This window comes from Pelobates fuscus, chromosome 9, assembly GCF_036172605.1.
Source record: "Pelobates fuscus isolate aPelFus1 chromosome 9, aPelFus1.pri, whole genome shotgun sequence".
Taxonomy (NCBI): domain Eukaryota; kingdom Metazoa; phylum Chordata; class Amphibia; order Anura; family Pelobatidae; genus Pelobates; species Pelobates fuscus.
In genome coordinates this window covers 149,630,998-149,656,435 of record NC_086325.1, presented here as the reverse complement: position 1 = coordinate 149,656,435, position 25,438 = coordinate 149,630,998, and the positions used below count along the sequence as shown (strand labels likewise).

The 25,438-nt window shown below is 42.9% G+C and overlaps 1 protein-coding gene across 1 annotated transcript; it reads left to right on the top strand.

The window, feature by feature from the left end:
• The first annotated feature begins 4,552 nt into the window (after positions 1–4,552).
• On the top strand, positions 4,553–21,162 carry APEX2 (apurinic/apyrimidinic endodeoxyribonuclease 2). Its single transcript, XM_063431499.1, has 7 exons — positions 4,553–4,727; positions 5,753–5,883; positions 7,047–7,130; positions 14,373–14,553; positions 16,203–16,349; positions 16,440–16,509; positions 19,795–21,162. Exons 1-7 carry the CDS (start codon positions 4,699–4,701, stop codon positions 20,755–20,757), a joined length of 1,605 nt encoding a protein of 534 aa, XP_063287569.1. The 5' UTR covers positions 4,553–4,698; the 3' UTR covers positions 20,758–21,162.
• The last annotated feature ends 4,276 nt before the right edge of the window (positions 21,163–25,438 follow it).

Genomic DNA, 25,438 nt, shown 5'->3' with positions numbered 1-25,438 from the left:
AGACGTGTGAACACGGCACTATTTTACATTAACCATTCCATTGCCAAATTGTATATTAAACTAGTTCGGAGGAAAATTTCAAATAATCTCTAGCTTACTTTGTTAGCAAGATCCCTAGAATAATCATGTGACTTGGTTTACAGGCAGCCATTGATTGAACCCACAGGTTTAGGAACTGGTATACGTGTATGCTCCACAAGTCAGATTGTATTATGAATGGCTGCCCCCACCCCAATTCGGTGTCATCCCTACCCAGATTATTGAACTACGGTTTAAATTTCAGGTCCCACACAAATCCTTAACCGTTCTGCAGGTGTGGGAGATAGATATAATACAATATATTATTTGTATTTAATGTCACCTTTTACAAGTTTCTCCATTTATCAAAATATGAATGATTTTGGGACTACAGCTCCCATATGCCCATCAGGTTGTAGCGAACATTTGATTATGACATTTTAAAAGTGTGTGGGGAGGACACAGAAGGGTCATCGGGGATTATTCACTGAAGTGAGAATTCAGAGTGAATGTCAAGTTAGTCAAACTGGAAAAAAAAAAAAAAAAAAAAACAAGAAATCTATGCAACTACTCTGGTCTTCATTCACTTTAAAAATCTCCCTTTTGTCAATAACCCTGCCAGTCATGGAAGAGGTCAGGCTTTCCTCCATATGAATTCTAGCAGTAGGATGGCTTGTGGGTTAGAGACAGGTACAGCCCTCCTACAGTTTCCCCAAAAGCCATTGAAGTCAGGGTTTATTTCAGCAAGGCTGACAGACACTGATACTATTCTGGGGGGAAAGTGTTGCTAGACATTCTATCGTTTCCATGGTGATCGTTTCTTTAGTACCAGTTTGTTCAGTGTCAGGCTACATGTACAACCAATATTTATACACAAATCACAATCTTGCAAGGCAGAAAGCTCAATTGAGAGTGTTCCTGAGTTTAGAGGAAAAAGGATGAAAACAAAAACCAGACAAAACAAAAAACAGCCACCCCCACACAAAACCACATCTAAAGACCTTGAGAGAGGACAAGGTTTCCTGGAAGCAGACCCAAGCTGTTTTATTGTTACAGGTCACATGATGATCTGCCACTTGGGGGTGGCAAAGCATCATGGGAGTTGTAGTTCCAAGTCAGCTTAGGAGGAAGTCTACCTCTTGGCCCAGTGTTTACCTGGGATTTTGCTGCTGGTCTTCTCTTCCCACATCTTGTGGCTTCCTTGCCTTGGGGACCGGTGGCCCAGGACAGACAGGCTGCAGCTCCCTTGGGCTCAGGCAGTGGGAAAGGTCAGCAGTGACATGAAGGGCCAGCCAGGAGGAATAAAAATAAAACCAGAGCCTGCCCTTTAGGTCTTATTGACGCGAGCTCAGGAGCCTCTCCCAGCACCTGCTGTCCTTGCAGCATGCAGTAATCCTCTGGCAACCTACAGGGGACCTACCCACTCCCATACCGGCCTGAGATCCGGTGTGCCAAGCTTGCACAGGGATAGTGGCATCTCAGCATGCCTGCCAGTTTAACCCATGCATTGCCCAGCTAGCCAGAATGGGGGCCCCCCCAGTGCTGCTCACACCCTCCTGGGCCTTCAGCAAATGGGCTCTCAAGGTCACAGTCATTGGGTATGGGAGTGATTTATAGCCGTGTATACAGAAAGGCATGGACTATAGCTACAAGGAAAAACAAACACTACATGTGTTTAATATATGCCTAACTCACATGGTGGATAATGTATACTAGAAGGAATAACAGCTACAATAACTAGTCATTAAGATTGTAAGTGTAGCACTAATATGATATGCACCTACATGTCTGGTGTTTGATTTCTTATTTTTGAAGTAGTTATGGTATATTGGCCAGCCACAGACTTCCATTTTTTTTTTTTTTTTTTTTTTTTTATACAAACAGACTTGCAGCTCTATGCAATGCCTGGAAAGCAATAAATATTTACCCAGTCACACGAGTTGCTGTAAGGTCACTCCAACCAGGCATTATTTTTTTTTTGTGGGTACATGCATAAAGGTTGGATTGACCAGTTTGCTCCACAATTGAGGTTCCAGATAGGTCTCTCCAAACGTTAAACAAATAGTGCACATCACAAAAAAAAAAAAAAAAAAAAAAATCAAAGCAAGACGTTTAGAGTCCCCCCACCTCATCCCTACAGACAAGGATATCTGGAGTGAATGTACACTGTCAATATTGAAGTTCAGGTGATAATTTGTATCTAAAACAAGATTAGGGAGCACTTCATACCACAGGCTGCAGTAGAATCAATATATTAATGACCCATGGTGACAACATGAATGAGATCTATATATACACAGACACACTTATTCCACAAAAGACAATTGTGTTATAACAAAGCAGTAGGGGAGAGGGGAGTAAAAAAATAGCAAATTCAGAATAAACCGTATATAGGAGAATCACAGCCCCCATACCTTCAGAAGACCCCATAATGGAAGTATCTCTCACTAACTGAAAACAGACATACTGCACCCCTGTACTAATTATAAGAATAGTTACTCAAATGAGACTCCAGTCAGGAGGACAAGGCCAGGTGCATGCTGTTAAATTCTACTTAGCCCAATAAGCAGATAATTAAAGTAGAAATGTGTTACTGACCCTTTAAAGATCAAAGAGTGACGCACGCTATCATGGCTAATGACTTACATGAGTTCGGAGTATCCAACACATTTATTATCAATAACTCTGTCGAGATTCGGGTCTCTCTGGCCATTTTAGATCATTTTAGCATGAAAAAACATTTTACCTACTTGCACAGTTATTCACCAATATAGCACCACATCGTAGTGAATTGAAAGCCAAATTGTAAAATTTAGGCTACATAACCAAATTGTGAATACGAGCTGTGAGTTTGGAGAATCTTTGCCTAAATTTTACAATTTGATTTTCAATTCAACACAATTCGGTGTTTAGTGAATAAATCCCTAAAGTGTGAAATGTTGGGATTTTAAAGTGGTTTCAGTCACTAAACTCTGAATTGTACGGAATCCAAATCCGTATGAGGATCCTTTCAGTGCTTTTGGTGCCAATCCAGTCGCCATTCATTGGTTGAAAGCGTCAGCCGACCACTCTCAGTTAATGAATGGCACACTGTGCATGAAACTTTGCACAGAATTGGCATTGGCCAGTCCTCAACTCTTGTTTCGGGCTGGCTAATGATATGACCATAAGTGGAGTTAGACCTTGGCAGCAAAGGGGTTAAATTCTGTATGTGCAGCGTTTCACTATGAAGATTCAAGGCACCTTGATTATGGTGCTTGGAGTAATCCCATTTTTTTTAGAGGGACACTATAGTCACCAGAGCCACTACAGTTTAATGTAGTTGTTCTGGTATCTATAGTCAGTCCCTGCAGGCATTTACATTGGAGCCTAGGAACAGCTATATGTGCAGTCACTCAGACGGACACTAGAGGTGTTTCCTACTCCAGTGTTAAACAGTGTGCAGCATTGGCATTCAGCATCTCCAAGCTGTGCATGGAGGCGCTAAACATTCCCCATAGAGATGCATCGATGCTTCTCTACAAGACGTTTTTCCGCACATGCACCATACCCTTCCCAATGCTTTTCTATGGGAAAGTATTGGATTGGCTGAGATCATCAAGTTTGATGATCTCAGCCATGTAAGCAGGGCCAGCAGCGGCGAGACCGGCACAGTGTGGGAGAAAAGGTGAGTAAAGTCATCTATTCCATGCTATCAAAGGGGGGGCAGAAATCCTAAATAGTTAGTTTCACACTATCGTGTTAGGAACACGTTTGTATTCCTGACACTAGAGTGTTCCTTTACAGCGGAACTGCCCACTTTATGGGTGGTGCTATTATTCATTTGTATGTTAAAATCTGATTAGTTTTTATATTTTTTGTCTGGTATGGAAATATCATGTATATTTAAGGTACACTATAGGTACCCATACTACTTCAGCTCATTGAAGTGGTCTGGGTGCTGTGTCCCAATTGCACATAGTGGTGCAATGTTAAACATTGCAGTTCCAGAGAAACTATTTTTTTCTACCAGACAGCCACTGGGGTCGCTTCCTGGATTGAAACGGACCTTTGGTGCGGTATCTGACGCTGGAGATTTTTCCCCATGCTTTCCTATGGGGAGGTCTAATGCGCATGCATACAGATTTAAATTCCTGGCACTATAGTATCCCTTTGAATTAAAAATACAACTTTAAATTAATCTTAAATTCTCACTTTAGTGAATAACCCTAATACAATGTATTCAATGCACTGTTTTTCTGATATAAACATATGTAATATATTGTGGACCAGGTATAAAGTGATGCACAGACAGCTGGTTTTAAGCTACAATGTGAATGTGAACATTGACAAAGGTGCTGGTACAGCATGACTGAGACACAGCTCGGGACTGCTCCGCTGAATGCGAGCCGCTTGGCATGTGTTACAGCCCGTCGCGTCATCGGAAGCCTCCCACAAGCAGCGTGTTCATGTGCCCTGTTCCCTGGCGGGTCACGTGATGCTGCTGGCGCTGTTTGTGCTGTTGCTGCTGCACGTGCTCGCAGGCCGCGCCCACACACGCCGTGACGCGCTCTAGCCGCGCCGCTGTCGCGCAGCAGCGTGGTCAGAGGAGCCTGCCAGGAGGCGGGCAGTGGGAGCTGCCATGCTGATGGCTCAGGTTTCTTGTTGGAGGTCTGATCTGATCTGACACTTGTTAGGGTGATGTCGGGAGACTCGGAGGAGAGCTGTAGGTCCGTGAAGTTTATGGAGGACAACTTCGTAGCACTAAAGTCCTCTTATACTATTAATAATTATATAATAATAAAAATAATAATATATATATATATATATATATATATATATATATCTCATAAATGTAACAAGTCAGATGTTCTGTGTTTTCATGGACAAATATAATCTGTAAATATTGATAAATAAAATGCTATAGGTTGGATATTCAGTAAATGGTTACTCCAAGCACCATGACCACTTCAGTGATTTTTAAGTGGTTATGGTGCTTTTCCGGTGAGAAATGCTGCAGGTACGTAGAAACAGAGGCTTGCTGTGGCTGGACTTCCGCCGGTCTCGTTAGCTCTCCGTAATGAGAGTTCCGAGAGGCTAATGTCAAAAAGTGTGCGTCTGTATGCTGGTGACGGGTGACCAATGGAAGCGCGACGCACCCCGCCGTCCAAGTCCTCTCTTGGCCCAGCTTCCTGAGCGTTCCTCTCGCTGCAGCTAGGACATGATTAAAGGAGGGTGGAGCTGCGGGGAGAACTTGGATGTTGGATCTCAAGGTTGTTTTTTGACTAAATTTTTCTTTTTAGCAGGCGGGGACCATGCCACCAATGGTTACTGCAACCTGAAACAATGTTTTGTTAAAATGCTTTTTTTTTTGTGTGTGTATCCCTTTAAACAGACACTTAGCAATAAAACTACTACATCTTGTGTTTTTTGTTTGTTTTTTGTGCCCTATATATACTACCCTTTTTGCCGTGTGTAAAAACATTGCTGAGCAATGAAAACATACATTTTGACAGACATCAAGACATTTCCATTCGATTTTTCTTTTTTCAAGGTCTTTACATTTAACGTCACATGCAACTTGATACCAAGCAACATTTTAATGTTAGTTATCCCTTAGTCATTGAGGGATCCTGCAGCATATTGCATGAAGAAATTGTTTGTCCTTGAAAACAAAGATCTGGCTAACTTATCTGTTCTTCAGTTCTGCAGTCAATTTTATTAAACAAAAGTTGTTGGTTTTTTTTTATGTCAGGAACACAGCTGGAGGCGTGCGGATTGTGAGTTGGAATATTAATGGCATTCGAGCCACCCGTGCAGGCATTAAAGATGTATTGGACTCGCTTGATGCAGATATTATCTGTTTGCAGGAGACTAAAGTGACAAGTGAGTGCTTTAAAGGCATTGTTAGATTGTGTCTGCAGTTTAATTTATGTGGAACAGGGGTGAAATAGCTATTGTTAAAACCACAGGACTTAAAGTTTAGATTTTTTTTGGATTAATGACATAACTGCTGTATTGTTTATATTAAAAGGTTACTAATAGGACATTATTCTTTAGCCCCCACCCGACTCTAAAAATAGCTGTAAAATTTACTTAAATCCAGTGCCAGGCAAAGCTCCTGATGCTGTTCGATAGCCCCCACCTGACGTCACAGGAGCCATACAGTGGTCCATCCAATCAAATACTTCTCATAGGCTTCCAGTCAAGGCTTCTCATCTGACACAACCATTTAAAGGGATTCTTCAGTGCCAGGAAAACAAACCTGTTTCCCTGGCACTAGAGAACCCTGGAGTGCCCCCCTCCCTCCTGCCCCCTCATACCATGTTGCCACTTACCTGAATCCAGAGCCGATGTCCCTCTGCACTGGTTCAGGCTCTGCCCACGCTCCTCTCCGCCGTAAACCGGCGGGGAATACCTAATGCGCATGCGCAGCAATGGCCGCACCCGCATTAGACCATTACAATGCTTTCCTATGGGGAAAATCTGACGCTCGAGGTCCGTGAGGACATCCAGCGTCAGATAACGGACCAAAAGTCTGCTATGAATCCGGAAGCGCCCCCAGTGGCTGTCTGTTAGACTGCCACATAGGGCAGACTTAGAGCTGCAATGTCAATGTCATTGCAGCACGAAGTGCAAAAGGGTCACAGCACCCAGACCACTTCAATTAGCTGAAGTGGTCTGGGTGCCTACCGTGTCCCTTTGACCGTCTCGGCTGTCCAGAACAGCGTTGTGTGCTTGTGGTGCAACTAGCCCCCAGCACACCAGGGCAGATAACTCTAGATGTGCAGTGTTTTAAGCTGGAACACTGCACATCCAGACTCCCAACACCATGACTACTTCAAAAAGCAGACGTGGTCGTGGTGGCTGTAGTAACCCTTTAATTTAAGTCTCCAAGTTGTCATCCTTGGTTTAACATTAAAGCTTTTCACAATGGTTTGACATGATTTTAGGGGTCTTCTTGGCACCAATGGACCTTCCCTGTGCATTCATTGCCTTTCTATAATTTATTAGAACTAACAGGACAATATGCTTGTGTTTGTGTTTAGGAGACCTTTTAGATGAACCCACTGCTATAGTCGAAGGATATAACTCATACTTCAGCTTCTGCCGTGTGAGGAGCGGGTACTCTGGTAAGATATCGGGCAGTTTTTTTTTTCCTTTTGTGTATGTAAGAGTTTTATAATGTATTAATAATAAAATCCTAAACCTTTTGTAGATTGTTCCAGGTCTTTAGAGTAACACTATAGTGTTAAACTTGCTGTTTAGGTAAGCAGCCTCCCCCCCTTCTGTAGAGTTAAAAGGGGAGTTAACTTTTCTCCCTTATCAAATAAATTTTTTGGGGGGAAAAAGGTGCATGAGTGCGCCTTTATTTCTAAAAATATTCAGTTATGGTCAGTGTGGTGGATTTGCGGGAAACAATAATTCCATTTTTTCCCTTCGTATAGTGGCAGTACTCACAGTTGGGATGTTCCTTCCTATCTGGGACAAGAAGCTCCCCCTTCTTCCGGTTTTTATGCCTGTGCTCCGCCTGCTGCCTCCATAAATCCTGTATGCCCTGTACACTCGCCAGTTCTTCTTGTCCCGATAACGGGACGGACAGGTTCCCCAGCTGGTGGAGATGGTGCGATCAGCACAGGCTGCTGATCGAGGAGGTGTGCGCCCGATAGCTCCCCGGGTGGGAGCTGAGTGGCTGAGAGGTTTCCGGTCTGGCGTTACGGAACCAGACCAGGTAGGACTTTTTATGTGGCTTCCCCTTTGGAGTTCCCGGGCGGTCCTCCTCGTGGGACTTGCGCATGCGCACAGCAGTGGAACGCACGCCCGGGTGGCGTTGCGTTCCACCAGACCCGGTATCGCGCTACTGCGCATGCGCGATCCGGAGTTTTTGGCGCGAAATTCAAAATCGGTATATAAGCTGTGCTAAACCCTTCTGGCCCCAAAGGTGGGTGTACAGTTCGGTTTCTCCGTGTCACCAGCCCTCCTGCACGGATCTCAGGTGGATAAAGGTGAGGTTTAACTTTTTAAACTCTCCTCTTTATCAATACCTATTAAATTGCATGCGTAAATTTTAAATTTTAAATTTTTATTAATTGCTTCCTTATTCTGGTTTACAGATATGTCCAGCCCTATAGCTCCGGACAAGGCAGATAAGGACAAGATGTCTACTTCTGTGCCCAAAAAAGCCACAAGCAAGTCTAAGCACTTAAGTTGTCTGGAATGTGCTGTTCCTCTACCTGACGGATGTCGTAAAAAGACGTGTAATCAGTGCGCTTCTGAATTACTTGAAAAAACAAAACAATCGGATATGACATCCTTCCTGAGCTGGTTTCAGGAAAATTTGTCCCAGACATTTGAGTCCTTTAAGGATACCATGAAGAAAGACCCTGCAATTCAAGAGAAATTGCCTAAAAAACGTAGGAGGAATAGATCCCCTTCTGAGTCGGACGTCTCTTCTGGAGAATGTTCCCTTTCTTCCCCTTCGGATATTTCCAGCCTGACTTCTAGTGTGGAGGAGGGTTTTCCACCAGAAGAATTGAAAAGATTCATTAAAGAAGTGAGTGCGGCTTTTCAAGAGACGGAACCTACCAATGTGAAGGTTAAAGGTTTCCCTATGTCTCCAAAAATATTGGATCTCCTTCACAGGGAATGGAAGAATCCTGAAAGGCGGGCGTTCATTTCAAAACATTTTAAACTACTGTTCAAGCTACAGTCTGAGGAAAAGTGGGAAGATCTTCCTAAGGTAGATATTCAAATTGCCCAACTATCTAAAAAGACCACTATACCTATTGGCGAAGTCTCTGGCCTCAAGGATCCTATGGACAAAAGAGCCGAAACTTCATGTAGACGAATATACCAGGCCGCAGGCTTTCAGTGCAGAGCTGAAATTGCGGGTTCGGCAGTGCTCAGAGCCCAGAGTGTTTGGCTTCACGCACTGGAAGATTCCCTTATGGGAAAATCCGATATGGACCCTTCCCATCTCATGTTCCTGCTGAAGCTATCCAATGAATTCCTTTCGGATACTGCTGAAGAGTGTCTTCGTTTCTCAGCAAGAATTATGGGGTTATCATCAGTAGCCAGGAGGGCCCTTTGGCTTCGTACATGGACAGCTGATTCAGCATCGAAGGCAGCGTTATGTGAATTACCCTTCGAGAGGAACAAGCTGTTTGGTACCCCTTTGGAAGACATTATTAAACAAATGTCAGATACGAAGAAAGCCCTTCCGCTGGAACCAAGAGCCCAGGGATATAAGAGATTCCAGTACAAGAACCAGCGGTCCTTTCGTTACCAAGGGCGGTTTCGCAGGTTCCACAAACAGGGTGGCAATAACAGCCAGTGGTCTAGGCATGAATTCAACAAACAAGATAAAAAGAGGAAGTTTTGACGCCAAAAAAGTGGGAGGACGCCTTCGGTTCTTCTCCCACGAATGGAGAAAAAGTTCTTCAAATGGGTGGATTTTAAGAACCGTTTCAGAAGGTTACAGGATAAAGTTTTCTTCAAGTCCTCGACCATCCTTCCTTCTGTCAAGCTATCCTTCAAAGGTAAAATCAGAGGCCCTGCTTACGGAAGCACTCATCCTTTTAAGAAAAAATGTAGTGGAGAAGGTACCCAAAGGTTGGGAATTTCAAGGAGTCTACTCACGTCTTTTCCTGGTGCAAAAACCAGATGGATCCTTTCGTCCGATCCTAGACCTAAAGCAAGTCAACACCTGCATACCATACCAGAAGTTCCGTATGGAGAGCATTCTGTCTGTAACACACATATTACAAAAGGGAGATTTCATGGCAAAGTTGGATTTAAAAGACGCCTATCTGCATATTCCAGTGGCAGAACCTTCCAGGAAGTTTCTCAGATTTGCAGTTCTAACGAGAAGGCGAAGGATTCTCCATTTGCAGTTCAAGGCGCTTCCCTTTGGCCTATCTTCGGCTCCTCTAGTTTTTACAAAAATTCTGGCACCCGTGGCAGCAGTTTTGCGTCTGAAAGGTATTGCAATCGTTCCATACCTGGACGATTGGTTCCTGAAGGCACAGTCAAGGCAACTGCTGGAACTTCATCTAGAGATTGCAATGAAGGTTTTAAAAGATCACGGTTGGATCCTGAACCTGGAAAAGTCCGAATTAACCCCGTCCCAGAGTTTAGTATTCCTGGGGCTTCGGATAGATTCCCAGTCCCTATCTCTTTTTCTTCCAAAAAAGAAACAGGTGGGGATTTTCAAAGCAGTATCAAAGCTGCAAAGAAACCTAAGCTCAATCAGAGATGCTATGAGGTTGCTAGGCCTCCTAACGTCTTCAATACCGGCCGTCGCCTGGGCAAAGGCGGAATCCAAACCATTACAGTGGGACATTCTGTCCCAGTGGACGCGAAAACAGGAAGATCTGGACGCCCCATTCCGTCTATCCGACACGGTAAAAAGACAGCTGAACTGGTGGAAAGTAAGAGACAACATTTCAAAGGGCCTGTCGTTCGCTCTGAAACGATGGATTACAATAACCACAGATGCCTCCCAGAAGGGTTGGGGCGCTCATCTAGGCTCTCATTTCCATCAAGGGCTTTGGAACAAAGAAGAGGCATGCGCTTCCTCGAATTTCAGGGAGTTAAAAGCGGTCTGGGAAGCCCTAATTGCCTTCCGTTCTCTCATCGCCAATCAGTCGGTGAGGATTCAGTCGGACAACGCCACTACGGTGGCCTACTTGAATCACCAAGGGGGCACAAAGATCAAAGCTCTTCAAGATCTTTGCTACCACATAATGTCTTGGGCCCAAGCGAATCTTCGCGCAATATCAGCTACCCATATCAAAGGGTCTCTAAACGTGATTGCAGACGACCTCAGCAGAAGACATTGGTCTCAAGCAGACTGGGCTCTATCAAACGAAGTTTTTCTGGAGCTGGTTGCACGCTTCGGCAGGCCAGAGATGGACTTGTTGGCAACAAGGAGGAACAGAAAGGTGCGGAGATTTGCGTCACTTCATTCAGAAGATTACCCAGATGTCCTAGACGGTCTATCGTTCCCTTGGATTTTCGATCTGGCTTATGTCTTCCCGCCTATAGCCCTTATCCCAAGAATTGTTCAGAAAATAAGATGGGAGAAGGCAAGAATTCTGGCAGTCCTGCCCTTCTGGCCGAACAGAAGTTGGTTTTCGGAAGTAGAAAACATGGCCATCTCTCATTGGCACCTCCCGGTCTCTTCTCACATTTTAGAGAACGTGAAGCTTCCAGAAGAAACTCTGTCAATGTTTCACCTGACGGCATGGTTGCTGCAAGGATGATACTCCAAGGTCAGGGTCTTTCTGACCGTCTATGTGACGTTTTGCTGTCATCTGTCCGCTCGTCTACTTCAAGAATCTATTTCAGGGTTTGGATGAAGTTCAGAACCTGGTGTCGTCCCCGGAATTCTGATCCGGCCAATGCCTCAGTTCCGGAAATTCTTTCTTTTTTGCAAGATGGGTTTGAAGCCGGCCTAGGGGTATCCACACTCAAGGGCCAGATTTCTGCGCTTAGTCACTTCCTGGTTCAGGATATTGCTTCTAACCCTCTGGTTCGAAGGTTTATTAAGTCCATACGGTTGAAGAGGCCTCCCAGGCTGGTTTCCTTTCCTACGTGGGACTTGTCTCTGGTTCTTCAAGCCCTTTGTGAACCTCCTTTTGAACCTTTGTTTCAAGTCTCCATCAAATTCCTTACCCTCAAGACGGCCTTCCTGGTGGCAATTACCTCCGCTAGGAGAATTGGTGAGATCCGAGCTCTATCTTCTTCGCCGGAATTCACCATATTTCATCGAGAAAAAGTAGTTCTACATCCCAGACCTTCTTTTCTGCCTAAGGTTATTTCAAGTGCTGCAATCAACCAGCCTATTGTTCTGCCAGCCTTTTGTCAATCGCCCACGTCTAAGCTGGAAGAGAAATTGCATTTCCTTGATGTTAGGAGATCCCTGAAATGTTACCTTCATAAAACTCGGGAGTTTAGATCCTCAGATCATCTTTTCATCTACTTTCAAGGCAAAGGTGTGGGTAATGCTGTCTCTGGACCCTCATTAGCTAGATGGCTGACCAATACCATCAGGTTGGCCTATCGCTCCAAAGGGATTCCCCTAAAATTTCCATTGAGGGCTCATTCGACTAGGGCTATGGCTACCTCATGGGCTGAAAGAGCTGCGGCTTCGCCTGAAGACATCTGCAAAGCGGCTACCTGGTCTTCATTGCATACCTTTATCAAGCATTATAGGCTGGACATATTCTCTTCATCTGAGGCTGAATTTGGGCGTAAGGTGTTGCAAGCTGTGGCCTGCTGAGTTCCCACCCTTTCTTTTTTACGGGGATCTTGATATATCCCAACTGTGAGTACTGCCACTATACGAAGGGAAAAACAGCAATTTTACTTACCGTAAATTCCTTTTTTCTTTGTATAGTGGCAGTACTGGCTTTCCCTCCACTTTTTGTATAGATTAAATGAATTTTGCATGATTCTGTCTCCGTTTGGGTTCTTTTTTATTACTGGCGAGTGTACAGGGCATACAGGATTTATGGAGGCAGCAGGCGGAGCACAGGCATAAAAACCGGAAGAAGGGGGAGCTTCTTGTCCCAGATAGGAAGGAACATCCCAACTGTGAGTACTGCCACTATACAAAGAAAAAAGGAATTTACGGTAAGTAAAATTGCTGTTTTTGTAAAAAAATAATAAAAAATTCTTTAAAAAGCCTTTAAATTGCGAAATGCATTTTTTTCCTCTTTTTTTCTTCATAGTATTATTACTCATTAGTCTTATTTTGTGAATGTAGTCAATGGTAAAATCATCAGAGAAAAAAAATTCTGAAAGAGGATTACAAAGCATGAGTAAGACGGATTATTTTGCTGCATTATAGAGAATGCAGAAAATTGTCATCACCGTATAAAGGTGGAGTAACAGGTTTATACATACCAAAATGGAGCATGCACACAAAACATACATGAAAGTGAATTCACATTACACATAACCCCCATTGTTTTTCTGCCAAACACAATTACATATAATTCAGAGCTACACTAAAATAGCAAATAAATGAATATCACTGTTTTAGTAATATCCCAAATTAAAATGTGCATGCATTTAATTATGCATTTTGCACTGGAGTTGTATCTAAACACAGCTTGCAAAAAACTTCAGATCTCTTGTTTGCTGCCTTTGGAAACCCTCCCCTTGTAACTCCACCCAGACTTTCTGTGGCTGTCCAATCAAAGACTTCCCAATGCAGCTCAATGCAAAGTCTTTATAAGGCAGGTGCTGACTCTTGAGTGAGAATATGCTAACCAAACCAGGAAGTAAGTAACAGGACCTGCTGTCTATACTGGTGTAACCAGTATAATTTATAAAAGTGTCAGGTTCTACTGAAATCTGAACTTACTACAAAATGGAAAACAAAATAGGCCTCACTCTTCGCACATGAAGCTTTTCAGCAAACTAAAGTGCTTTAGCATCCTGGAGTGTCCCTTTAAAATGAGCCGTTTGTATACCATCATGTGGGTAATACGTTAACCTTCAGGATCTTCGCAGTTTTAATCTGTGTATGACTCTCTGGTGAAATCAATTACACATTGTATTAAGATATGCTTCCTTCGCCATCAAGAATCACACAATACTTTGTAGGACCTTTCTATTTACTTAAGTGCTGGTGGAAAGCCTACAAAAGTTTAGAAAGTCAACAGAAAAATCAAATGTGAATGTTTTGAATTGGCACTGTCAGTTGTGAGTATTTCATAAAGGTATAATATTTGTAACTGCATTTGAATTTAATTGAAGGTCCGTCAGATTCAAAAGTGCTCATAACACAAAGTAGGGTGTTCTTTGACTTATGGACAACGTCGAGTTTGGCAAACGTTTATAAAGTCTGTGTTTTTATTTTGTTGTGTTTTTTTTTTGTGCACCATAAATAATTTTCATAAACCTTGTAGATCAACGCAGTCATTACACCACCTTACCAGTAGGTGCCCTTGGGTAATCTCTGCTCCTCATTGATTGTAAGCCCATTTGAGCAGGGCCATCTTTACCTCTAATATCCCCTTTGTATAATTGCAAAGTGCTGCAGAATATGCGGGCGTTATGTAAAAATAATAATAATTACATTACCTCTGTTAATGTTCTTTTTTTGCCACGCATCGTTTGATATAATTTAGAGAATAGATTTACAGGACTGGTCGCTAAAGTGAGAGAGAATTCAAAGTGAATTTCAAATTTAAGGTCAAACTAGCCAAACTGGAAATATTCTCTAAGTCAGCCATGCTTTCAGTTCGACTACTCTGGCCTTAAATTTAAAGTTCACTTTGAATTCTCACTTTAGTGAAACAAAAATTTTGTTGTTGTTTTTTTTTAAGCTCCTTCTCACTTGATCACTTTCCCTTTAATTCAAGGAGTTTCGACTTTCTGCAAGTGTAGAACAACGCCATGGGCAGCGGAGGAAGGACTTTCCGGGCAGCTGACTGCTCACAAAGGATCCATTGGCTGCTATGGGAACACAGAGGAGTTTTTGGAAGAGGAGCTGCTTTCCTTGGACCAGGAAGGAAGAACCGTTATAACACAGCACAGGATCCAGTAAGCCTGCAGAATAAACTGCATAATCCTAGTTCTCTGATCCCACTCTTGTGTGATTCCTGGTAACGATATCTTTCAAAAAAATATGTATCCAATATAAGACAGTGCAAAATGTATTTTTATTTTTTTATTTTTTGGGGGGGATGTTTATTTCAAAATTGTCTTGATTTTACATGTTTCTAATCATAGCATTTTATTCACACAAAGAATTGTAAACTGGAATGTAAAACTCCGCCATTAACAGCCGAGTTAGAAATATTCCCCAACTCTGTTATAGTAACAGGTTGACTATTTTAGCCTACATTTCCCATTTGAAGCAATTAGGGATTGTCCTTTTAGAATAGAACGTCTTTAAGAATCAAGGAGTAGGCATATCATTCTTTATCATTTTTGGCAAGCCATTGTTCCTTAAAATAACACTCCAAGCACCATAACCACTACAACATGCTGTAGTGCTTATGGCACCTGTGGTCAATATGTGACTTTTTCGCCAGCACTATTTCCTATGGAGAACTTAGAGCTTCCTTTAGCTCTTTTGAGCCAAGTCGTGCCTAGAAAACTTTGGTCTCTTCATGGAAATAGTGGAGGTAGGGATTGGCGTCTGGTAGACTCCAGGTAAGCAATCAGGCCGTTCTAAAATAACTGAAGCTCTAGCAATGGGGATGGCAGGTCACTCCTTGCACCATAAACACGATAGCACTGTGGATAGAGTGCTTTGTCATGACATAAAACATCTGTACAAATCCCGATATAGTGCTCCCGGGCACCACATTCATTTGATTGTTGCCTTTATAGTATAATAAAGCATTTTATCCTAGTTAGGTTTGTGGCATTTTTAATTGGGATCTTCCTAGGGGCAGAACGTGAGTCTGTCGCTCCGAGTGCCAATACACATCCAGGCAGGCCTTGGTTACATGGGTTGATGGTTTGGCTGCCAAGAGTATTTTTATTAATTTTAAATGTATGTTGCTGTACTACACATCACTTTTCTAAGATATGCCATTGATACCTTTTAAAAAATTTATATATATTTTTTTTCTTATTCGGCTTGTGCAATTCAATAGTTATATGTAGCTAGCTTAGCTGGTTAGTGCAACAACTATAGACCTGTTTTGAAACCTCTGGACTGCAATTTATTTTACCAGTCGAGGAAACATATTTGTTTTTATTTTTCTGTGGTTGATTTTTGAAAATGTACTATTGTACTGCATTCAGTAATACCATCTTTACCCCAAGACATACGTAAAAAAAAAGTATAGAAACATTTAAGATTGTTAAAAAATAATATATATGTGTATATAAATTGTCTATGTACAGAGTTCTTTTAAGTTTTTTTTTTTTTTATCTTGTCTTGCTGGTTGGGAAATTTTTCTCTCTGGTGAAAGGTCCTTGCTTGAACGTTTGCAGTAGTGGAGACGTTACAAGGGGATTGCAGATTTTAGGGTAAATAGAAGACTTGGTATAATTCTCCAAGTGGGCTATCAGGAGTTTACCAAGATTGTGCAGTGTGGTGGCATATAATCTCTTGTGATTCTAGTGCAGTGAAGAGTTAGCTTGTATGGAGCCTAACCTTAGAAATATCAGAAAGGGCTCTAAATCTGCCATTCTGGCCTAGTCTTTAAAATCTGATGCTAGTCTTCCTGTTTCAGAACCTCCGAAGGTAAAGATGAAACACTAACTGTGATCAATGTTTACTGCCCTCGGGCTGACCCTGAGAAGCCAGAACGGAAGAATTACAAACTGCGCTTCTATCGCTTGCTGCAGATACGAGCAGAGGCCATTTTGAAGTCGGGAAGGTGAGACTTTGGGTTAGTGTAAATGTTAAGACCTATTATAGCAGTGAAATAAATCTTAATGGCTAAAAATGTCTGATCTCTCTGTTGCAGCCATGTCATTATCTTAGGAGATGTGAACACCTCCCACAGGCCTCTCGATCACTGTGACCCAACGGATCTGGTGAGCTGGGAATCCTTTTCTGATATCCAATGTCTGTTTCCTGTGTATAGACCTGTTTTGAAACCTCTTGACTGCAATTTATTTTACCAGTCGGGGAAACAATTTGTTTTATTTTTCTGGGGTTGATTTTTGAAAATGTACTATTGTACTGTAATACCATCTTTACCCCAAGACATACGTAAAAAAAAAATTCTCCGTCGTAGCATACATTGTAAAGGTTCCTTAATTTTATTAATGCTGCTTATCTAGCACATTGCCTCGGTTTTACCTTTTTAATTATACTAAGATTGGGTACTATGCTATGTTAGTCCTGGGAAATGCAACCTAGACTTTTTTTTTTAGACTCTTCTCTTTATCCTTCAACTACTCAACTCCTTTCTAGGCCGTCTAGCTAACTTTGTTTATTTCATAAACAATATCCTCTATTCACAGACTCTTGTCTTTTGTCCTTTTTTTATTCCATTTAAGTAAACTTGCGTTGTAGAGCAGGAAAACATTAAAGAGGCTCTGGGTACACTATCAATATAACTTTAGTGCATTTGATAGGTTTTGGATACTTAATGTGTTTCTCTCCATACTCCAAAACGCTTTAGTGCTACTACCCCCAGAAAAATGTTGCCACTTTCGGCCACATAATTCCAACCCAGTAGCCACACCTTATTTTCAGAAAACCACTTTCGGACTGGAAGGTAAGCAGTTTAGCTCAGCCAATGTGAGAGCCGAGTTGCTGACGTGTCTCCAACCCACAGCAAATCACTTTCTTCTTCTTATCTGTATTGTATTTCAAAGCTGTGCTAAGCGGAACTTGGGAGAATAAGAAGAAATGTTGCGGGGCGGGGCCTGACTGTCATGGAGGGAAGACGTGCCTGACTGAAGCTCTCTAAAAATTTCTGAAAACACGATTCTAAAGGCACCCTTAAACTACTAAAAACGACAGATAATGTCCCCACACGACTTACTGGCAATCAGCCCCCACGGTAAACCGGTAATGCGGACCGTGGGTGGACGACAGACTGCAGGCAGAACCTGCGAAGGCATGAGGCCTGGAGCGCACTGGATGGGAGCGGCGGCCGAGCTCCCAGCCTGGAGCAGCCCGGGGACTGACTGCTGCAAGTGGGTTCCCCGCTTCCCCCCCTTTGGGACCTGTGAGGGAGATCACGGTCCACCCCTGGGAGTCCTCCCAGATAGGGCAGCAGAGAAAGGGAAATCGGGCGGAGAGCCGAGAGACCCGCCCAAGATGGCAGAGACCATGCGGCCTGACGGCTGCCACGCAATAAGGCAGGGCTCCTTGATCAGCCTGGAGCAAATCCTCACAGACTTCTGGCGCAGAATGGAGCACAAACTTCGGCAGAGGACACCGATGAGGCCTGCCTCAAGCTGCACACCCTGTCGCCCACCGCCTGACCCACAGAAAAGACCTACAGCCCTGCAACAACCCAGAAAAGCGGGAAGGCGACGGAGAACCAAACCGCCATCTTACCGGCACAGAACGGCAACACTGAAAATGCCGCCGAAACCAAGCGCACCCTCCACCCTGAGAGCAGCCATACCCCGGCCCAAAGACCCACCTCGACAACTCCGATCACGTCCAGAGATCCGTCGCACCAAAACACCACCGCATGGGAACACATGGTGGGCAGCTGCACAGCCCCAACGAGCCCACACCGGACCCAAGGCATGGCAGAGAACCACAACGCTACCACCAGCAAGCGGGCCTACCACACCGCATCGAGCACAGCAACTGCCAAAGAGCGCCCCATCCACCCGACCGACAACACTGTATACCGGCAACATCAGCACAGACCTGCGTAAAGACAGGTGGCCGAGGAAAACGACGGCACCCACACCACCCCACCCTGCTCGACCCCTGATCGGGGCAATTGCCGACAATCGAGACATTCCCACACTGGGCATCGGCTGAAATGCCTTCCACCCTGCCCCACAGCTGACTGACCTGGAACCGCTCCGTGTGAGCACACTCCTCGGCTGTCACAGCTGCTACCGGAATACCCAGATACCTTGTCGGATTGGTAACCCATGCACCACTGAACTCGCCTGTATATGGCAAGGGGAAACTCTTACCACTGTTATAATGTATTAGCTGGTACACGATCAATGTGACCTACGTTTTAGTTTAACTCTCATTGCTTGACAATTGCACATAGTTTAAATACTTGACTGACCACCTGCTAGTTAGCCATGCTCCTTTTCTCGATATGTTTAGCATACCAGTGATACTTATATGCTACACTAGTAAATTGAGCCAATCGGTACAATATAGTGGTTAACCCACGAACCCCACTCACTAAGCACGCACCACTCAGCCTACAGCGAACAGCTAAGTTAAACCTCTGTATGCTAGCTGTCCTATTAGTCCACTCATTCTAGTGCCTGTGAAACCTTAAGTATTAGCTTGCAAATGTAACCCATACTGATGAATATGTTAGACAGGGCTGGAGTAGTAAAGCATGGCTAGTCAGTACACTCTCTGTCTGCCCGTTAGTCTACTCACTCTAGGGTCTGTTAAGTATTAGCTTGCGACTACAACTCATATCGATGTATATGATAGAGCCTGAGTGGTGAAGCATGACTAAATAATGTTAACCTGTGAAAGCTTAGGCCAATCTATTTTATCTTATCCTACAAAGTATGTCTATAACTGTTATATCTCATAAAAAATGTGCTGTTTATCCATGCCACAAAGTTTGACACTGAAAAGCCTGTACTCGCTATTGTGGCGCTACAGGTCCCTATGTTATGTTACTATATGCACATGAAAAATAAAGAATTTAAAAAAAATTAAAAAAAAAAAAAAAAAAAAAAAAAAAAAAAAGAAGAAATGTTGCGATTGGCTCTGGGGCGAGTCATGTCAGCAATTTGGCTCATTCTACTCTTTCATTGGCTGAGTTGAGTACGCACGAAGGGTTCTGATAAGATATTTTGTGTTTTATGAAAAGGGGAGGTGAGGCTAAGGAGCTGGATATATGCTGCAGAAGGCAGCAAAACATGTTTTTTTTGTTTTTGTTTTTTTTTAGTAAAACTAAAGAGATTTTAATTTGGAGAAAAAAATACATATACATATGAGGCCAAAACCATCAAATTCACTTTGCTGTGTTGGTGCCCAAAGCATGCCTGGAGTGTCTTTGTAAGGTTTACCACTTTACTTCACTTTAATTGAAAACTCCAGGGCTTTACCAGAATTTCTTAGAAGCTGCATATAATTTTATTTTTCTGCAATCTGTTGTAGGTTACTTTTATCTTGCGTACAATTCTCTTTTTACTTAGGAAGCTTTTGAGGAGAACCCAGGACGTCAGTGGTTGAACCAATTTCTTGTTGAGCCAAAAGCAGTACAAAGAGAGGATTCCAATCCTGTAACTCCATCTAAAATGGGTTACTTCTTGGACAGTTTCCGGTACTTTCACCCCACTCAGAGAAATGCCTTTACCTGCTGGTGTTCAGTGTCTGGGGCACGGAAAACCAATTATGGAACCCGTCTAGACTACATTTTAGGAAACAAAAGCCTTGTTGAACTGCAGTTCTTGGATTCCATTATCATGCCAGAGGTGGAAGGATCAGACCACTGTCCTGTTAAAGCATTTTTGAAATGCCATCCTTTGGCAGCATCCAAGTGCCCTCCTCTCTGCACCAAATATCTCCCAGAATTTGCAGGTAAGCAGCAGAAGCTTTCTCAGTTTCTGGTAAGAAATGACAAGGATTTGGGGGGCAAGTTTGGAGAAAACAAAGAACTGCCAGATTCGCAATCTTCTACGGAAGGAACTGAATCAATTTTTGTTCGGAAACGGCCTTCAGAGAAGGTTAATGGAAATATTGTTAAAAAAAGCAAACCAGCTGTGAAGGGGGGACAGGGAAGCCTCCTGGGATTTTTTAAGCCAGTAGTTCACAAACCAGACCAATCACAAGGGCAGACAAAAAGTAAAACCTGTTTTGAACAGAACACACCGAAAAACCCAGTCCAGCAGGATCCTGAACCTCTTTCTATAATGTCCAAAGGAACTCAACCACAGGCAGCATTCTGGAAGTCCTTGCTGAAGGGCCCACCTCCCCCACCCAATTGTAAAGGCCATGGTGAACCCTGTGTCCTGCGAACAGTAAAGAAAGCTGGACCCAACTGTGGCCGTCAGTTCTACACATGTGCAAGACCCGACGGTCACTCATCCAACCCACAGGCACGGTGCAACTTTTTCCTTTGGGTTAACAAGAAAACTGGACATGAGAATGCAAGTTAAATATTGTAATTATTCCAACTGTTCAAAGTGAAAATGAGAGCAGAGCTTACAATCACCTCCACCTATCTTACAATTGAAGTTTACATCCACATCCTCTTGCTTTTATCAGACAACAGTTTGAGATCCACAACCCACTATATTGTGCATAGAGATGACTATTATACTATTTGGAACCAAACTCTGAATAGGGTGCTAATTAATAAAAAAAAAACATTCAGATGACGTTTGGTTTTACCAGAATGTGTTAAACTGTAGTTTTAGGGGGTCCACCTTTTGGTCATACCTTTTCTGGCCAAAATGCAATAATTTTTTTTATATACAAGTATCCTTGCTATACAATATGCATTTCTAATAATGGTTTTGGCATTTATACTCCAATTGTGTTGACATGTTTAATAATAATAATTTTTTTAAAATATATATTTTCGAGCAAGTCATTTGCCATTAAATGTACTTATAACATAAAGTATAGTTCAAAAAGCCTTTTGACCACAGCCCACTTTGTCCACTGTGTGTGTGTGTGTTTCTTTCTTGGCTACCTGATATTTTAGAGAGACGTTTTAGGCATCATACACTTAATCTCATTAGAGTGCTTATGGTGACTCGACAAACTGCTCATGGGTTTTAAACTGTTTTTGAATGGTTTAAAAGAGGGTGCTCAGGCCTTCTGCATTAGCCCGTTGCCCGAGAGCATCAGCTGACCCCTCTCAGTTTATGACAGCTGCCCATCACTGGTTTCAGTTGGCATGGCTAGGGCAGAGTGTAACTCCACTTTAGCTGTACCTCTAGTAGGTACATGATTGGGGGCAGCCAGGGACCCTTGGAAAACAGCTTAACATTGAACTGTTAACTCCAGGTACTATAACCACTTTTGTGAGATTAAGTTATGGTGTCTCGTGTGTCCCTTTAATAAATAACGATATTATTTGGGGAAAAAATGCTCTTCAAAGAGCCAATAAAGCTTGAAAACTTAATTTATCCCTTTCATAAAAAATATTTTTAAAATGTGCATAAAAATATTTTGGGGAAAAAAGTGCATTTTCAAATTGCATGGCATTTCTTTTCATGGACTCTTGTGAAATTTTCATAACGGTTTTCCACAATTATCGATTGAGTAAATAAATCCTTATGTATACATATTAAGGCTCACAACATGAAGGAGCCAGGTGCAGGGCCGGTGTGTCCTATATGCGACGTAGGCAGTCACCTAGGGTGCACTGGCCCGAGGGTGCCAGATTTGTAGAGACCTGGTAGGAGAGACGTGTACTGCGCTCCCTCCTACCAGTTACTCAGTGTAGCGTGGCCGGGCGGCGCGGACCCCGGTGCAGGAGTTCTGTTTCCTGTATCAGGCCGGATTAAAAGGAAGTGCTCTCTCAGTGAGCATTTCCTGTCAGTCTGGCTGGGTACAGGAAACTGAAGCTCCTGTACTGCGGTCCGCACTACCCTGCCACGCTACAAAGTGGTACGAGACACACAGGGAAAGGGAGGGCAGATGGCACTAAGGGACACTGGGGAGAGGAGAGACGGCACTAAGGGACACGAGGGGGAGGGGGGGGCGGGACTCCATTAAGGAGATCATTAAGGGACGGGGGGAGTGTAAGACACAGAGAGGCTGAGGAAAGGGGGTGAAAGAGAAGCACAGAAGGGCTGGTAGGGGATACAGAGACACACAGTCGCTTGTGAGGGAGACACACAGAGCGGTCTGGGGGGGAAAAGAGACACACCAAGGAGCTGGGAAGAGTAAGACACAGAGTGCAGCCTGAGCCCATCATTATTATTATTTATATAGCGCCAGCAAAATTCTGTAGCGCTGTACAATTGTGTGGACTAACAGACACATAATTATAACCAGACAAATGGATGCACAGGAACAGAGGGGTTGAGGGCCCTGCTCAATGAGCATCCATGCTAGAGGGAGTGGAGTAATGTGACACAAAGGTTATACGTAGAGGTAATGAAATAGGTTGCTAGAAAAGTATTCACTGGGAACTTAGTAGGTTATTTTTGACAGTTGCAGGAGAAGAGTCATGGGGGGCGGGAGGGGAGAGAATGAAAATCCGCTAACAGTTTAAATGATATGCTGTCCTGAAAAGGTGTGTTTTTAAAGAAAGTGGAGACTGGCTGAAAGTCTAATGGAGAAGGGAAGTGAGTTCCACAGAAAAGGTGCAGCCCTGGAGAAGTCTTGAAGGCGAGCATCAGAGGTGGGAGTACGGACAGAGGATAGACATATGTCTTCGGCAGAGTGCAAGGGCCTTGACGGGGCATACTCTTGTCCTCATCTGGTGGTAAGTAGGCAATCCAGTATATTATAGTCTCACTATTCTCTAATTTACATTAAAGGGACACTGTAGTCACCAGAACCAGTATAGCTTAATAGTGGTTCTGGTGTACATAGCCTGTCCCTGTAGGCTTTTTAATGTAAACACAGAGAAAAGACACTGTGTGCAGCACTGGCATTGGCTCATATGGGTGGGATATTGTGATGTCATATGGGGGGCGGCATAAATCCTTGCCAGATGTAAATGTTCATCTCAATCAAATGTCTAGCTCAAAACCCCAATGGAAAGGAAATTTATCCTGACTTTAAGGGATAGTCCAGCTCACTAAAGCACTTTAGCTTGCTAAGGTGCTTTGTGTGAGGAGTGTGTCCTTGTATTTTTTTTTTTTTTTTTAAAGGTAGGGGGTGCAGATTTCAATAGAAATTGTCACTCTATAAATGAGCCTTTTTACACCCCTTAGGCTGTCAATCAGACAACTGGTCCTGTTGCTTCCTGGTTTGGTTAGCTCAGTGGAGCTAATCTCATGAGGCAGCAATTGCTTAGAACACCTGCCTTGCCTTCTCATTGAGCTGCTTTGGGAAGTCTGTGATTGGACAGCCACAGAAAATCTGGGTGGGGTTAGAAGGGGAGGGCTTGCAAAAGCAGCCGATAAGAGATATGCAGTTTTCACAAGCTATTTTAAGATATACCCTCTATACATGTTTTCATTTGGGGTATATCTACTAAACAGTGACTTTTTTTCTGTATTTGGGCAATGGAGCGTCCTTTCAATTTTTCACCTAATGCATTTCGTGCTCGATGCACTTTTTTCTTATGCTATTGTGACTGACAATTGACAGTGTGTGTCTATAGGTGTTTAATGCCAAGAGAGAGAAAATTGCTATCTCGCCTTCCTGTAAATCTGTCAACTGCTGGCCTTGGTGTCTTAGAAAATTACTGCTGGAGACGTCAGTTACCTGCAGTTCTCTCACCTGCCACAGTGCTGCTCCTTTAGTGTTTGTTGTACCTGTGCAAGAGGCGGCAAAGAATACCTTTTACTGGGCAGCAACCCCCATGTCACCTGGTTGGCTGCAGGAGGTGGTTTAGAGTCTAGAGCTGCATATTAAATATCAAATTATGCACAAACTATTCCCTTCACTGCATATTGTCAGCATTAATTCATTTACACCTGATGGCCATGTGCCAATTGGCCCCTTGTCGTGTGCCAGAGTCTTCCCAGGCAGTGAGGGGCAATTCCACACTTCCCCCGGGCAAAACGTCCACTATTTCAACGGCGAGTCCTGAGTGCTTATTTATACACCGGGACATTTTACTAAACCAAATTTTATCCCACATTGAAATAATAGTTGACTTAGTCATTGATTTTTCATTTTGTGTATACTGGTCTTAAATTACTGGTCTGTTATTGGTTTAATGACTACCCCTCCCCCCCCCTCCTAACAGTAAGAGACAGCCGCTGACTATATTCCTCGTTTGCTCTTAGAGTTTACTGATATAATGCCTTGTAGCTTTAATCATGTCTAGTGTTTCTATGCATTTTTTGTTTTTTACATTTTCAAAAAAAAAAAATGACTCTTAATTATCTAATTTAAAATGTTGCGCCTTTCACGGTTTATAGCAAACGCACTTAAAACTTGACTCTTAGTACTTAGTACTTCCATCCAAGATTAGCTTTGGTTGTGCTGCAGCAGCAGTTAAATGTTGAAGATGTAGAAGATTTACTAGATGTAAAGAAATGTAATTGTTTTATACAAAAATGTAATATGAATAAAATTGTTTCGTATGGTTTTTTTTTGTGTCCATATTTTGTGTAAGTTTCACTGTGAAATTAAGAACCCATTCCTATTATTTTTTTTATTTTGTTCTAATCGTTTATTCCTGAGTGGTCTCTCCGTAATTAAGTCTGGTTGGAATTATCTGTTAATCCCTCTGCTCTAATTTGAGAGATTAAGAAGATTCTATTAAGAACAACTTTCAATCCAATACCCCAATTAAAGGGAGATATGCCTGAATTTTGATCTCTCTTGTGAGTTTTCTACCATCCCCAGCCTATTCCCTGTGCTTAGATTACTACACTATATATCTTTGTATTTTTTTTACAGATAATTTTGCTATTTTGACTACCACAGTCGGGTTGTATTAAGATATATTTATGATCACTTTGGTGTCACTGGATGTTTTTCCCTTTATGGACTTTTGTGTGTCTTTAAAAAGGACACTAAATATTCCGATGAACATCCCTCTTTTACAGCTGACCTTTTTCCCCCACGCAATCCCAGCCCTTCCTTGTGTTTTAATGGAACAGCTTAAGGTTTCACATGAGTCCCTGTGCATAGGCTGATTGGAAATGTACGAAAATTTCTGTATCTGAGTTCTTTGCACAGGTGATCCGCATTCAGTGA